Here is an 18,044-nt window from a genome sequence, read left to right as displayed (position 1 = left end):
AGGCTGTTTATTACTCTCATCAATGACATGGATGAGGATGGAAGACTCATCAGATTTGCAAGTGACATTAAAATGGAAGGAGATTTCTAACATGCTGAATGAGTTAGGATCTCAAAAATATATTAGCAGACTACAGCACTGGGCTAAATATAATAAAATGAAATTTAATAGAAATAAATGTAAATATTACATTAGCTGCATAAGTATAAGATCAAGGTAGTGATGTTTTTGTCAAAAAGATCTGAGGGTTTTAGAGGACTACAAGAACTTAGCAGTAAAAAATGGTTTTCAAAAAACCTAATGCAATATTAACAGAGGAAAAAGGAAGTGAAAGTTACTCCATATTCTGTCCTGGTCATGTTATTCCAGCATGTTTATAGGGTAGGAAGTGACTGATATCTGGAATATTTCATTTAGTCCAACCACTTTTATTTAAAAAAAAAAAAGAGATGGGAGAAGAAAGAGCGACTTGAATGGCCGTCACATCGAAAAGGTATTACATTTTTTTTACTGATTGGCACTAAGTACAATGGTTACAAATTTAAAGAGTTTGATTTAGGCTTGATGTTGGGGAAAATCTGTAGCACTTACAAAATTGGGTTTTTTTAAGAAATTTTTTAAGAAATTAAGAAATAGTTGTTTGTCTTCTTCTTGGAAGTCTTCAAGCAAAGTCTAGAACAGCCACTAAGCATTTTATAGTGCAGATTCCTTTTAGTTAGAGATAAGAAAAGAGAGCCACTGAAGTCCCTTCTAATTCTCAAATTCTAGGATGTCCTATGTCCTAAAAATTGGATTGGAAATAAGTTAAAGGATGATAAAATGACAAGAATATTCATAGACTGTGCAAAAAAGTTTTGTTACATTCATATTATGCAATACATGAGCATTAAAAATTAGTTTATTTTTAGACTGCTACAACAAATTATCTGTAAAATGAGTCATACATTAAAGCACTATATCAGACAGGCTAGGCACTCAACATTTAAGAGTCTTAAGTAATAAGAACAGGTTGAGTATATGCCAAGCTACTGTCTAGGCCAATAAAGTCTAAGTAGAAATGACCAGTATATTGTTATAAAAATTTACCTACATATGGTTTTTCTCTAAGACAAAGAACACTGTAATTTCAATAATTTCATGTAATTCTAAAATAAGTTTATCTACTCAAGAAAATTCACTAATAAAAACTCAAAATCATTACTAATTCACTAAACTGAAAAGGATTTGGTAGTAAGTGACATCAGCAGTTTCCTTAAATTTTTTTAAGATTTTTTTTTAAATTGGGAAATCAGAGGATTAGGAAAGGACAAAAAATTTTTCACTATTTATTTCAAGACTTCTGGTGGAAAACCAATGAAATTCATCATTCAAATTTTTAAAAAGGGAATCATAAAGCATTAGCTTAGGTGCTTGGGTAAGAGTTAAAAATTAAGTCAATGATTCAGTAAAATTCTTTTTTTATAACATCCTACTGGAAGTCCAAGGAAAATGTTAAAAGAGCTGTTTTTTTTTAATATCAAAGGGATAAAGGCAGCAAGACAAATAACTGGACCAGTTAGCAAAATTCAAAAAAATTACCCCCCAAAATAAAACAATACAGTAAGATAATTCTGTTTCTTTTTACTGAGGAAGCCTTTAGAAAAGATTCTCATTCTCAAGTTGTCCCTTCATGTGGGTGAGGTCAAAAGAACAAATAATGGTAAATATATAGGATGTTCTAGACCAGTAATGGTGAACCTTTTAAGGACCCTGTACCATGCCCTACCCACCCACCCCCAGACTGAATGCCTAGGCCCACTCCAAATGTGTGCCATGCCCCACCCCCTGACTTAGTGCAGTGCCCCACCCATCCCTGCATTCAGGGTGGAGCCGGGGGCGGGATCAAGCTCCATGGGGAAGCTCCAGTGCCTTACAACCTCCCCTTGTGTTTGAGGGTGGGGCCAGGCTACCAGCCCCAGGTTGGCCACACTTGGGAGGCCACATCCCTTAGGGTAGGAAGGGGCAGAGGTAAAAAGCTACACCACTACTCACCTCTTTGGGGCTGGAGGGGCACAGCTGCACAACTGACAGAGCTCAGACCCTGAGATGGTAGAGGGAGGCTAGAATGTCCCACCCCCTGCATTTGGGAGCCAGGGGCCTGCAGGTGCCATCATGGTTCTAGACTTTGTTTAGATATAGAAAAATCACTTTGATGGGATGATACTGAGTCAAGGGTTTTGAAGGAACTCAAGGGTACCACAGCAATTAATGTTGAAGAACTGGTAAAATGTTAGTCATTTTCAAAAATAAGAATGCTCTACAATAAACCCTGAGAAATGATGAAACTTTATTTTCATAATGATTAAAGGGGTAGACAACTGAATGCTCAAGTAAAAAATTTACTAAAAGGAATTTATGCCTGACTGATCTATTAAATTTCTTTGAGGTAGAAACCTTACATTTGGATAACTACATACAACTGATAAAAGTTTTTACTGACAAAGGTTTTCTGAATTTCTTTTAATAAATATTTAAACACTTGTTATATTCAAGATACTATGCAAGGCATTAGGGATATTCAACACCACAACCAAAGTGGAAAAAACCACCAGTCATAACCACAAGAAGCTTACAAGATATATACTTTGTAAACTGATAATTAAACATAAGATAATTTGAAGGAGAGCTCACCAACAACTAGAAGGATTTTATAAAGTACATTAACTGGGCCATGAATGAGCTAAGATTCCTAAGAGGCAAAAAAGGAAAGAGTATGTTCCAGGCAGTAGGAACACCTGTGAAAGAGCTTGGAGGGGAGTTTGGGGGGGTTGGGAGGCGTCCAACTTTAGGAAAGATAAACAAAGTCAGTATGAAAGCAATGCCACTGTATAATGTAAAGTTAAGTCTGGAAAATTAGCCTAGAACCAGATCAGTAAGAGTTTTAGCAGGGCCAAGACTGTAATTTATCCTAGAAGCAAAAGGGAGTCACTGAAGACTTTTGAAAAGATGAGGGATATGGTCAAACCTATACATCAGGAATATAATTTTGGTAGCTCTGTGAACAATGGTTTCGGGGAAAGAATTAGGAAGCTACTTACAATAATCTAGGGAAGAAATGAGTGGGACTTGAACACCAGGGTGGTGAAAGTATGAATGGAGAAAGGGGACAAAGTCAAGAGTTGTTATATAACAAAACTTAGAAACTAGCTGTAAAGTTTGAGTAGTGTAGGGTAAGAAAAACCAAAGATTCAGTTTATAAACCTAAGTGACTAGAAAGATAGTGGTGTCTCCATAAATAATGAAATCTGGAAATGGAATAATAGGATTAGTGAAGAGAATAATCAATAAAAGCTGTGAAGAGGTTAAGAAGAATGATGCAATTTAGAGACTATTAACCTATGAGAGAATAGATCTAGGACATGATAGTGGCAGAAGTCAAATTGCAAGGAGTCAAAAAAGTGAGTGGGAGCTGAAGAAGTAGAGGCAAAGGCTGTAGATGTCTTTTTTCCAGGACTTTTGACAATGAAAAAGAAAATCAACATAGGGAAAAAGGAATGAGGAATGGTCAAGTGAAGTTTGTTTTGGTTTTTTTAAAGATGAAGACCACTCCAGCATGTTTGCAAAGAAGAACCTGTTAAAGAGTTCAAATAGAAGAGAGAGGTTGGCTAAAGACATGGTATCAAGAGCACAAAAAGATGTGGGCCTTAACAAAGAGGGTAACTTTTTTTTCAGACTAGAGCAAAGAAAGAGAAAATTTAAGAGAGAATGAGTACATTGAATATAGAATGGAAGAGAATAAGAGAAAAATAGTTTCAATCTTCTCTTTAAAATAGTAACCAAGGGTCTCTGCTGAGGGAGCCAGTAAAGGGGTGATATGGGGGAAGAGAAATGAGATTTGAAATGACAGTTGGGGCAATGTGACCAAAAAGCTATCAGAGGAAAATAAAAGAATTATCAGGCAACAGTAAGGCATGTTTTAAAAATATTTCATTACCATGGAACTTAGAAGAGTGTTTTCAATAAGGTTAGACAAGAAAGGAATGGAAAAAAGAAAGATAAATAGAGGTATCTGGAATAGGAACCAAAATACAGACACAAAGAATCTATGATTTCATAAATATAATGTACTCTACTCTCCAAAGCTTCCTTCAATGGTTTATAAGAATTGCCTGAGAAAAACAGGTTAAATGATTTTTCCAAAGGTCACAAAGAAGTAGGATCTGAACAGATTTCCCAATTCCAATACTGAATTTTCCTGACTTCAATCCCAGGACTCTGTCTACTATGTCTCACTGCCCTTATTATAACTACACCTATCTTCATTACTTACAAACGCTTGGGACAAATATGGATAGAGTACTATCTGAAGACTGATGTATTTAAGGCATATAAAAATTAGTTTTACAATACAAAAATATAAATGACAAATTTACAGATCTACTATAAGCTCCTTTAGAGTAGAAACCATACCTTAGACATCTTTTTATCCCTCTCACAGTGCCTAAAATAGTGCTGGTCAATGTTAGAGGTAGTTCAGGATAATTTAGTAAATAAAACTTTTAAACATGTATTAAAATTTGCAAATAATCATTCACTTTATAAAATGTAAAGGTCCAAAAAATGAACATCTAACACATGGAAAAGTTCAGGCTTATGCTCAGGCTTTTCCTTCTACAATTCTATTCTTACTGTGTACTCTACCACTTCTCATGGCATGCAGGTTAAAAGAAATTAAAATATATGGAGAAGCCTTTAACTTTTAAAAAAATCATACCTTTTCATAAGATGTCTGTTGGTAGAATTCTGACTGGGAAATGGGTCTGATTCTTTATGGTAAATATATGTCTAAACTTATATACACACAAAGAAGTATGTACAGGAACATGAAGGTACTATGGATTCCTATATATACAAAGATTTGAAAATATATACTTACATCAGCTGTAGGCCAAAGATCTTTTATGACAGTTTCTATTCTTTTAACTACTTCTCTTCGCATAGCTGCTTCTTCGGGACAAGGGGACATGAAGTTATAAAAGTCAATTATTTCTTCATGAAGCCTAAAAGAAAAAAGGACAAAAAAAATCATTATTGTGAGTATAAATGGGCTTCCAAAAAACACTTAACAATATAGATCTATTAATAGTATTATTAAAGCTACATAAACAAACCATAAAAATAATTTTTAAATCATATTGGTTATTTTGTACTTAAACAGATAAACCATAGATTTTTAATAATAACTGTCACACATTATTATTTATTAAACACGCAATGTTTAATAATAAAAGTCAGGCAAAAGTATTTAGTTCTGAAGTTAACAAGGGAAGTGAGAAAGGTGGAATAAAGGACAGTAGAAACAAAAGAGGGAAGGAAAAAATGATACATAGAAAAGAAAAATGTAAATGTATATATGATATATATATATATGTTTGTATGTATACATACACACAACATATTTATCTATGGTAGATAGTCACAGAATTCAGTCAAACAAGTTGCAGTCATTTCAAATTAGCATTGCTCAATAAAACTGCATTTAAATAAAAAATAAACATAAACAATAAAATTGGTAACCATCTAAAGGCATTTTCTCTAAAAGAAAACAACACTGTAGGGCAATAGCAGGAAATAAGTTAATTTACATGGGCATTATTATCTTACTTTTAGGATTCTAAATCACATCCTGAATAGTAGGTCTAAAATAGGGATAATTCCAAAAGATTTATCCACCTCCACTTGCCACCCCCCCCACCTCCAGCCATTTATCTTTCCAGACAAAAATTTATGTCAGCACCTGACAGATCTCACCATTGGCCTCTATAGGAAAGAAGTACTGATGCCAATTTAGCATCACAGACGCCAAGTAGATTAAGTTTGTCATTATATTACAGTTTTTAGTTAGGAAGCAGAAAAGAAAAAGGCAAACTAGTACTTCAGAATGTGTTAAATGTATATATTTAAAATTCATGTGCTTATATTGAAAAGTCTATATTTGGTAAATATACATATTCCATTGCTCCTGAAATAACTGGCAAAATAGGCATTCTCTGACTTAAAGTATTCATTCATCAAATAAAAAAAGAAAATTATTTAAATAACACTTTTAAAAGTGGGGGGCAGTTGGGTGGCTCAGTGGATTGAGAGTCAGACCTAGAGACGGGAAGTCCTGGGTTCAAATCTGGCCTCAGACACTTCCTAGGTTTGTGACCCTGGGCAAGTCACTTAACCCCCATTGCCTACCCCTTACCACTCTTCTGCCTTGGAACCAATAAACAGTACTGATTCTAAGACAGAAGGTAAGGGTTTAAAAAAAAAAAGTTGAGAAGAGCAGGAACCATACTGATAATAATCCAACTTTAAAGGTCATCAGAAGTTCAAACTGCTTGAGTAATAAATGTCAATATGGTTTGTTCATGACTTAACAAAAATGACTATAGTATTTTGAAATATAATTAAACTGCATAAAATTTTTATTAAATTGAAATAAGCAACATTTAAATGTAAACCCTACCCTAAGGAAGTTAGTCTAGAAGTATAAGTCAAATTTTTATGGAATGAATTTATTTTAAAAATAAATTTTTTTGTATTTATTTTATTTTTTATTTATACATACATATATATAACATATATAATATATATTTATCTGCCAAATTGCAGAAGAGCAATGAGATCAAATAGTTTTAATGTATTTATAATAGAATTTTTTGTTAATATTTAACCATATAATTTATCAGGTGGAAAACAATTTAAAGGTACTTTGTATCATGTTTTACATCTAATCCAATATATTTATTATTATATGGATCAAACTGCCCAAGTAGAAAGAATTAACAAGTTAATTAATTGTGAACCTAAAGAAATATCTTTAAATCAGTGATGTAGCAGAGTAGGGAACAGAGTACTGCACTTGGATTCAGATCCTGCCTGTGATATATCTGAAAGAGTGTGCGACCCCCTAAAGAAGTTTATCTTTCCTCTTGGTCTCAAGTAAATCTGAAGGGATTGTTAAACAAATCATAGAAACCTGTAATCTCCTTTGGTGCAAGATATTCCCAGAAAGCAGTTAAGTAAAATTAAAGATCCTTAATTTTTTCATTTAAAATGATCTTATCTTTATTAAATTAATTAGTGATTATGAAGAATAGCTAGGAGGTACTAACACAGGGATCAAACTCAAGAGACCTTCCTTCTCCTACTTGCTACCTATGTGACTTTAGGCAAGTCACTTAAAACCCTCCACTGCTAAAATGGAATCAAACATGCCCTATCCTAGCTTAAAGGGGTGGTTCTGGGATAAAAATTTAAAAAAAAAAATTTTAAATAAAAACATTTACTCAGTGCAATGAATGAAAATCAGTAAGGGCTTTGGAAATAGTTTTAAAACATTATATGATTCAAAGTATCAATTATTGTTGTTATAAATTTAGTTAGCACTCAAATAGCCAAAGCATTCTAGAAATCCACATCTCATTGAAGGCAAAGACTTTAGATATCTGAACTCAAAATCAAATTAATAACCAAAAACTAGGAATAGAGAGAACTGAACATATGACAAATGCAGCAAAATTTGTTATTAAGTAAATATTGGCCAGTGTGAGAGTTCTATTTTAATCCATTGACCCAAAATCTGAAAATTTCTTAAACTTGCTACTTTGCTTTCAAGATAGTAAAAATAGAAGTTTGAAGAAGAAAAAAATTACACTTTGCCTCTAGACTAGCATAACATATTCTGCTAGCTTCCAGAACAAAAATTAAATTACTTTTTTGATTACTGCCTCTTTAAATTTTAGTACTTTGACAACTACTTCCTGACCAATGTCTTTTTTTTTCATGATCATTTGCAATATTTTACATGTTAAACAAACTATCTGTGAAGTATCTTTTTGTTCCTTTGACTCTGGATGCTCCCAGTTTTCAACCTTTGTTAAGCTTTGTTTTTAGGGGGAGGTTGGGAGAAGGAGGGAAGAGATTACTGGGAAGAAATCTTTCTAGTTTTTTTCTTGGCTAAAGTTAAACACATGTAATTTGAACTTTATATGAAACTCTTTCAAAATTTTACTAGCAAGATGGCAGGAGTCACTTTTTGTAAACTTCTTCAACACAAAAACCTCAAAGGAAAGAAATTATGAACTAGATATTAATAAATTACAGCTAAATACAAAAGATGTGCCAAAGATTTCATGAGTTAACAAAAGGAATCTTTAATACTAAAGAGCTCTCAGCACTACTACACTCAAATCAACTATTAAATGTCTGCCTCAAAGAATACAACATCAAGTTCCCAAGTTTGTGACTCAGGGGACAACTATGGGAACTCTTCCTTCCCTGCAATGGTAATGACTTTTCCTGTTTTCCACACATAGCCCACAGAAAGTATCAGGCATGGATTCTTCTCAGTCACAGGAAGAGAAGGGAGAATGAAGGGCAGGGGGCACCCTTAACTTAGGAACTCAAGCTGGCCTGTAAACATAGGTGTGTAGAACTAACAGCCAAAGGACAGATAGAAATAGGGTAATAGGACCAGAAACCAAGTTGAAACTAGACCTCCTTCCTCCTAGCTTATTCACAGAAAGGGTCTGACCTCAAAACCCCTAACGGGAAGAGGGGGAAGCCATCTATTAACTCAACCTTGGAGGAGTTTGTGCACCTGTGGAACAGGAACTGGCAAAAGAGTGAAGGGAATATATGAAAACTGATGAAACACTAAAATATCAAGAGAGAAAAACTGAATAAAAACCTAGCTAACATGCAACTGAACCCGAGACAACCTAAAAATAAAAGGAAGAATGAATAACCTTGAGAAATGAAAATATTTTGAATACTCTTGTCTAGTGAAAGATATTCCTATGATCTCCCTACATATCATGGAAAGACAGTAAAAAACTCTGAAAATGACTTGATAGAAGAAAAACTATTAAAAAAGAAAATAAGAATATATACATCAAAAATTAGATTTCTTAAAAGCAGAATTTTAAAACTTAAATAATGAAGCAGGAAAAAATGAATTTTGGAACAAGAATCTTTCCAAAGTAATAGAAATTGATAAAGAGAATAACAAAAGAACACAAAAATACTGAAGTGAAGGAAAATCTGGGGGGAAATTTGCAAAAGGTATCATATTAAAAGATGAATTCTATATATAAACTAAAGTGAATGACATCAAAGATATGTTCAGTGATTAGAGATTCTAAATCTCCCAGATAGCACAAATTTTTAAAAACTTTAATAAGCTTAAGTTAAGATATAGAAGTCTAGAACTTTCAAATACAGACCACAAAACATTAATCACGAATATCTACAAAATACCATAAAGTGCTTCAGACTTCAAATACTAAGAGATACAATTAAATATAACTGCAGTGACAAATTTTTGAAATAATTAAAAGAAAAACTTGCAAATATGAAAGAAAATTAATTTCAAATCAGTATTGTTTATATTCATAATAAATCAAAAGAATTGAATTATATATCCAAAATGCAAATGAGCCCAAGTTGAAACCTCAAACAACAAATAATGCCACAAACCTGAAGCTTATAATTTTTTTAAAAAATCATAGCATGGAAGGGAAGGGAGAAAGTAAATAAGTATATTACCAAGAAAATACTAAGTAATGAATTTGTCTCAGATGATCAATGTAAAACAAAGAATAAATGAGTGTCTCCCAAAAATAAAAAGGATCAAAGAGTTTAAAGTTGTTGTGGCAAACTCAGATGAAGTATTAAAGTATTGCATTTATAAGCCATGGTAATATTTAAGACCCCTTGAAGCTGTAAATCACTGTCTCTGAGGGAGAGAATAGAATAGCTCAGTGGAAAGATACATAAAATGGGGGAAAAGGAAGTTGGGAACAGAGGGTCATATGTGATAGGCTAAATCAATGAATTACAAGTAAAGGGAAAGTGATTGCTATAGTCTCATGGCAAAGAGAGGTAAGAGACAAAATAATATCCTGGAGAACTGGAGAAGGAAGGCTCTCCTGAGCATAATGGTACCAGGGGAACAAAAGGTGTGTAACTGCAGCAGGAGATCAGAACCTATAGTGGGAATATGTGTTAGTTCCTAAAGTCAGTGAGCACCCCTAGTTGTGAGGGTAGTGAGTCAGAGAATCAGAAATAAGTCCTTAGAGATAGAGGTTGATCATAATGGGACCCAGCCTTATGACAGAGTGACTCCAACTATGTAATTCTGCGGCTATCTAACATTACTTCCCTTATTGCTAAAAGTAGAGCACAGCAAAAGAAAAAAAAAAGAGGTCTACTAAAATAATAATGTACAAATTAGAGATAATAGGGAGCACAAAGTTGATACAGCCTATAGAAATAAGTGAGACAATAAAATTAAGAAAAAACTAAAAACTAAGAAAAAAAGGTCACTGGATTGAAAATGAAATTTTAAAAGAAAGAAAATGAATGAATCCAACAAAAAAAAAAGTCTTTAAATTGAGGGGAGGAATAATTGGACAACTGGACAAAATAGACAAAGAACTAAAGAACTGATAAAACTAAAAGTTAGCTCTTTCAAAAGACTAACAAAATTGATAAACCTCCATCTAGCTAATCTCTTAAAATGAAGAATGAAGAAAATCAAATTACTGGAGTAAAAAAAAAATCACAATGGAGAATACAAATTATAAACATGCATACACAACTATGTGACAGGTAGAGAATTTGAAAGAAATGAAGGATTACTGCAACATAAAAAATATAAACCAATAGAATATGAAATAGAAATTTATTCTAATTTCAAAAAATGGAACTGAAGTAGGAACCTAAGTCCAAATAAATAGCAAATTCTATCAAATAATTTTAAAAATTAACAACTATACCAAATTGTTCTCAAAAATTAAGAAAAAACACATGACTAGATTTAACCTTTTATGAGACAAATAAAGTTTTAATGTCTAACCTTGAGAGGAAAAAAGAACAAAAAATTAAACTATAAACCATTATAACTAATAAACATTTGTTAATTTTTAAAATTCTAACAAAAAGATTTCTACACCCAAAACTTATTCATTATGATTAAGTTGGATATTCATAGACTCAAACATGGTTTACCATTAGAAAAATGGTATAATTACTAAAAACAGAACATTCCAAATCATATTACTATTTTAATATGGGCAGAAAAAGCTTTTGACAAAGCACAACACAGACAATTTAAAAAGACATCTAAAACCAAGTTCGTATTATTTGTAATAGGAAAACTCCTTCTTTCTCAATACTCAGTACAAGAGAAAATAAATTAAGCATGCCTTCTTTCCCTAACTTTATCTGACAGTTTTAAAATGTTAGCAATAGTAACAAGACAAGAGAAATTAAAAGCATAAACACAGGCAAAGGAGAGACAAAACTAACATTTGATTTGTTCAAGGTGTGAGGTTTTACTTAAGATAACCCCAAGGAATCAAAGAATACAACTGAGATGAGTAGTTTCAGTAAAAGCAGCAGGATGCAAAATAAAATCGCCAAAATCAACAGCATTTCAGTAGAGTACCAACAAAATCCAGGAGGAAAAAAAGAAAAAAAGGAATCCCATTAAAAATAATGAATATATAGTATATCTGCAATGCCATCTATCAAGATGTATTCAAGATATATAAAACTACAATTTTTTTATGAAACTACAAATTTTTTTAATGACAAATATTCATTTAGGGATATCTGTTGCCCAGGGCTGGCCCAAAAGAATGTAGCAAAAATGACAATACTACCTAAATTTTTTTTTATATTTAAAGTGCAGAGGATGCTACAGGGTCAGTTCCAGACCAATCCAATAAAGCAAATCACACAAATTTTTGGTTTCCAATGCACAGAAAAGTTATGTTTACTCTGTACTGTCACTTGTTAAGTGTGCAGTTTTAATACTGTCTAAAAAAACAATGTACATACTTTAAAAAACAAACACTTTATTGGTAAAAAATGCTAACCATCATCTGAGCCTTCAGCAGATAGTAATCTTTTTGCTGGTAGAGGGTGAAGCTTTGATGTTACTGAATGATCAGGGTTGTGGCCTAGAGCAATGATGGCAAACTTATGACATGTGTCAGCACTGATACGCTTAGACATTTTCAATGACACAAGGCTGCATATAGAGAAGTATGGGGCCATATGCCAAAGATGAAACATTTGTTGTAGTGTAGTATAGATACTCTGTGCACTATAGATGACAATTCTTCCTATATTAATTTACCTATTTTGGTTAATTAGTTATATATTACAATTATACATTTTTGTTATTTAAATTATAAATATTGCAAAATTATGGTTTTTTTTTTTCTCAAAGTGACACACCACCCGAGTTATGCTCAGTTTTTTGGCGAATTTTGACACACCAAGGTTGTCCATCACTGGCCTAGAACTTTCTGCCTATCTTGACTTTTCATATGTTTCAATCACTAAAATCATTTCTAGCTTCTGATTTCAAGTGACCACTTAGAGCAGGGGTTGGCAATGTATGGCTCTCGAGCTATATCTGGCTCTTTTGAGGGCCAGAGATGGCTCTTTCTGCAGGAGCCATAAAGTCAATTTTTTTTCAGGCACTGTTACAGGAGCGCGCACTGTGGGCACTGTACGGCTCTCAAGAAATTACATTTTAAAAAATGTGGCATTTATGGCTCTCACGGCCAAAAAGATTGCCAACCCCTGACTTAGAGGCTTATTAATTAGTAGGGTTATTAACTGGCCTAACGTCAATATTGTTGTGCCTTACGGAGACCTTAGGAAGAAGAAAAAAAATAGGGGAACGTCTGGCTGGAAGAGTAGTCAGAATACACACATTTATCAATTAAGTTTTCCATCTTATATGGATGTATTCTTGGTAGCCCAGAATAATTACAATAGTAACATAAAAAAAAAAAATCACAGACCACCATAACAGACATAAAATAATGGAAACATTTGAAACATGAGAATTACTAAAATGTGAAAGACAAGATGTGAGTACATGCTGTTGAAAAAATGGCACCAAAAGACTTTCTTGCCACAAGGTGGCCACCTACTTTCAAAATGTGTAAAAAACACATTATCTGCAAAGCACAATGAAATGCCTGTACCAAGAGAGATACATTATAGTACTTGACAAAAATAATAATATTCATTGTAGGGACAATCTGGAATATGAAGAAAAATATTTTTTTAAAGAGTCGAAGTGAAGAAGAAATAGCATCCCCAAAACTCAAATTATACTACAAAGTAGCATTCCTAATAACTATCTGATGCTGGGACTGGTGAGAAGACCTGTAATCCTAACTATTAGGGAGGATGAGGTTACCAAATTTATTGAGATCAGGAGTTCAGAAGTACAGTGGGCAGTGTCAATAAGGTGTCCACACTGAGGTCAGCATCAATATATGTTGAGATCCCAGGATCAGATAGCCACCAGCTTGCCTAAGCAGAGACAAATTGGTCCAAGTAGGAAGTGGAAGGTCAAAGGTCTAGACCAGGCAAAACATTAAGGAGCCCCTTTATTAGAGCCTGGGAGATTCAGTATTTCTTTTAACTGATCGGTGCTGGATAAATATAGAAAAGTGAATTAGTGGAAGAGATCAGATAATCAAGAATCACAATCTTATTAACCCAGTTTTCAATATGTCAGGGAAAACAGATTTAAGAAGAAACTCCCTATTTGACAAAACTGTAAGGTAGTTTAGTTGAAATTAGGCATAAATCCACACTTAGACCATATACAATAATAAGCTTTAAACAGATATATGACCTGAATATGAAAAGTCACACCATTAAAAAAAAAATAAGGGAATTAAATACAAGAGTCCTTCTCTAGCTCACTTTACAGATGAGGAAAGTTGCTCAGGGTCACAAAGCTAGTAAGTATATGCAGCCAGATTTGAATTCAGCCCTTCCTGACTAACAGGCTGGCACTCTACCCACTAAACCACCTAGCTGTCCTTCTATTACATTAATGTGATGTAAAATTATATACCCATCACCTCCATGCTATTAAGACTAAATGCCTTTAAAATACAATCTATAGGGGCAGTTAAGTGGCTCAGTAGATAGAAAGCCAGGCCTGGGGACAGAAGACCTGGGTTCAAATCTAGCATCAGACACTTCCTAGCTATGTGGCTCTTGGCAAGTCATTTAACCCTAAAAGCCCAGCCCTAACTGTTCTTCTGCCAGAGGCCCAATACTCAGATATTAACAAAATACAGATACTTGAGAAGGCTTTTACTAACTGATACAAAATGAAGAAACTAAACCAGGTAAACATGCATAATAACTACAATGATGTAAATCGAACGAACCAAAAAAACATTAAAAAGTGAATGCTATGATTAAGTTTGTTCCCAAAGAAGAGATATAAGAATGCACTTCCTTAGCTTCTGGATAGAAAGAGGGATACCTGCTACACATAATCTTGTTCTTGGTTGTTATGATAGATAACTGATAGCTGAATTGTTTTCCCTCTTACTCTTTGGTATAAGAGAAATATTTCTAGGAGGGAGGAATACACTGGAAAAAGAAGGTGCTGCAAACACAAAAGATATCAATACAAATTTATATTTTTTAAAAAGCACCATTTTGAATGGTGAATGAATTGATGTGGTAATTTGGAAGGTAAGTCATGTTCCTTAATGAAATGAATTGTGTCAACTTAGAGTTGCAGAAATACAAACTATTATTGTTATTAGTAGCAAAGAAAAGAGTATTAAACATTGTCAGATAGTTAACACAAGACTTAAGGTAAATTTCAAAAAATTCAAACACAAAAAAGGACCCCAAAGTCTTATTAAAAAACAAAAGATAGGGGAAGCAGATGGATACAAAGCCAAGCCTAGAGATGTGAGGTCCAAATCTGGCCTCAACAACACTTTCTACTTGTATTTTCCTGGGCAAGTCACTTAAACCTAATTGCATAGCCCTCTTAATACTCTTAGAACCAATATTTAGTATTGATTCTAAGAAGTTATGGGTTTTTTAAAAAGTTAGTAATAAGAGAAAGAGATAACTCTAAAAAAATGAAAAATTATTGATAAAAATCATTAACTATCCACAATAAGAAATTCTCTAGCAAAACTAACAGCTTCACAGGGAGCTTTCTTATAAGTTTAAGATGCCCCATCCTCAAAATATAAATATGTACAATACACATATAATATATAACATATATATGTGGAACTTGGGTGCACACCCCTAACCTATCTCTTTAAGCCTCTCCCTTCTCCCTCATACAGCTAAACTTCTAGAATGAATAGAGTATGCTTATTTTATCTACTTCTAACTATATGCTTAATAATGATATTCTTAGCTCTAAATCTACACTGTGCTTTTGTTCTCAAAATCTTTTGTAGAATAAGACTATGGACCACCCTGTCATCTGAGAACCCTTTTCTTCCTTGGTTTCCTATCTCTCCTCAGCCTTAAATACAAATATCCCCAAAATTACTATTTTGGTCTGAGTCTATTGATCTTAATGAATTAGATGCCACCTTTGCCATGAAGCCTTTCCTAATCTTTCTCAGCCTCAAACTGAAATGCTTCAAATTTATCATGACCCCTTTGGGTAGATTAACCCTTTTGAACTTACCATATATTCCCTTTTATATCACATAGCTACTTAACATATTTTTCATATTCACTACCTCCATGCCATTGGATAAAATGCCTTTATCCTATAATGCCTATAGAGGCAGCTAGGTAGCTCAGTGGATAGAAATATAGGCCTGGTGAAAGGACGTCCTGAATTCAAATTTAGCCTTTGACACTCCCTAGCTATATGACTCTTTGCCCAGTCCTTACTGTTCTTCTGCCTGGGGACCAATACTCAGGACTGAATTCAACACAGATGGTACGGGTTTAAAAAAAAAAAAAAAAAAAAAGAATGGAATCTGTATCAAATATACCTTTGTATCTCTAGTGCCTGCCTAGCATAAAACCTTGCACATAGCTGTTGTTAATAAGTGGTTTATCAGAGTGAAAATGACATATACAAAAGTTGAAAACGGCATAAAGCTAAATGAAAAACACAAGAATGTCAAACAGATAAAAATCTAGCATGAAAAAAGTTTCATAGTATACAACATGATGAGAGTTGGAAGGTATCTTAGAGGACATCAAGGCTAACCCCACATGAAAATAGGAGATAGATGAGGAAACTAAGGTACCAAAGTTAAGTAATTTGCCTAGGATCAAACAGTCAACAAGTTTTTACATAGAATTTTGAACTCGGGCCTTCCTGAATCCAAGTCTAGCACTCTAATTGCACCACCCAATTCTGAAGGAACTGAGACTTATTTTTTAAGATGTTAAGACTTTAAAGGGGCCCTTTTCAGGTAAGTTCAAGGCATAAAAGATAAATACAGCTTTCTCTACATATGTAATGTTAAAAAAAAAGACTGACTAAAAGACTTAAATTTTCTATTTTCACTGTTAAGATAAATTGACTTCAAACTAAAAGGAAAGAACAAAACTTTTAATCAGTCAGACAACAAACATTTTTAAGTACCAACTATATGCCAAGCACTATGCTAAATACTGGGATACAACAAAGACCAAAAAAAAAAAGGGTCCTGCTCTCAAAGAACTCACAATCTAATGTTTCTAAATGGAAGAAAGAATGCTAACCACATCAAGAGAAAGAACTGTGGAAGTAGAAATGCAATTTGATTTTTCACTTGTTTATATGAGTATAAGATGTGGGGTTTTGATTTTTAAAAGATTATTGGAAATAGGTATTGAGTGATAATACATGCATAATCTAGTGGAATTGCTTGTCAGCTCTGGGGAGGGGGAGGAAAAAAGGGGAGGGAAAGAACATGAGTCATGTAACCACGGAAAAATATTTAAAATTTTTTCAAAAAAAAAATAAAAGTAAAATAAAGCCATAAAATTAACCTATCTATATTACCTAGCAGGGGGGGAATTCTTTTCTAAATAACATCCAAATGCACAAAATATTTGGGAGAGTGCCTACCACAACATACTCAAGTATTATATAAATATAACAAGACAATCTGCAAAAAATAAATGAAGATTTTAAAAATGAGACAGATAAATATTCATAATTGGACAAATTCTAGTATAATAAAAATGACAATACTATCTAAATTAGTTTATACACATAGTGCCATGGCAAACTACTAAAAGAACACTTTATAGAACTAGACAAAATCATTTTTAAAATTCATTTGAATAGGAGGCAGCTGGGTGGCTCAGTGGATTGAGAGTCAGGCCTAGAGACAGGAGGTCCTAGGTTCAAATCCAGCCTCAGACACTTCCCAGCTGTGTGACCCTGGGCAAGTCACTTGACACCCATTGCCCACCCTTACCGCTCTTCCACCTATTAGCCAATACACAGAAGTTAAGGGTTTAAAAAAAAAAAAGTTTAAAAAAAAATCATTTGAATAATAAAAAAAAAATTAAAGGGAAAGGAGTCAAGTAGTATTGAATCTAAAACTATACTACAAAGTAGTCATAATCTAAACAATTTGGTACTGGTTAAAAAATAGAAATTTTGATCAACAGAACAGAACAAAAAGGATCAGAAGAAACTGAATATTAGTAGTGTAGTGTTCAATAAACCCAAAGTCACCAGTTACTGAGGTAATAATTCCTTATTTGACAAAAACTCCTGGAAAAGTTAAAAAACAATCTGGAGGAAATTAGGTTTAGATCATTATCTGACACAATATTCTACAATAAACTCTAAATGGGGTAGATGGGAATTGATCCAAATACATCAAAATAAGAGCTATTCCTGAATTTAAAAATTCAAATAATATCATGTCATTTTCCAAAAAAATGCAAACTATCAACAATTATATGTTTTTAAATATCTCCAAGAACAAGCTCTAGGCCGACGAAATTGCAATAAATTTCTTGAAAATTTTAGAACATATTAAAGATATAGTGAAAATTTTGAAAAGTACTTGATGATTATAAAGAACCAAGAAGAATTTGCCAAGTATGGACCACAGACTTACAGCAGGGCCTCCATATCCCCAGGAGATAGATATTAAGACCTACTGTAGATGGCTGAAATCACAGGTATAAGCATATATATATATATATATATGTATGTATGTATGTATATGTATATATAT

The 18,044-nt window shown here is 33.2% G+C and overlaps 1 protein-coding gene across 1 annotated transcript in view; it reads right to left on the bottom strand.

Annotated features, from left to right (window-relative positions):
- TENT4A (terminal nucleotidyltransferase 4A) overlaps positions 1-18,044 on the bottom strand; it is a 94,299-nt gene that overhangs the window by 39,384 nt on the left and 36,871 nt on the right. Inside the window, exon 3 of the mRNA XM_044681892.1 lies at positions 4,916-5,039. Within this exon, the coding sequence (XP_044537827.1) occupies positions 4,916-5,039 (124 nt within the window). The remainder of the gene's footprint in view (positions 1-4,915; positions 5,040-18,044) is intronic.

Source organism: Gracilinanus agilis, chromosome 1 (genome assembly GCF_016433145.1).
Source record: "Gracilinanus agilis isolate LMUSP501 chromosome 1, AgileGrace, whole genome shotgun sequence".
Taxonomy (NCBI): Eukaryota; Metazoa; Chordata; class Mammalia; order Didelphimorphia; family Didelphidae; genus Gracilinanus; species Gracilinanus agilis.
This window is presented reverse-complemented; position numbering and strand designations above follow the sequence as displayed.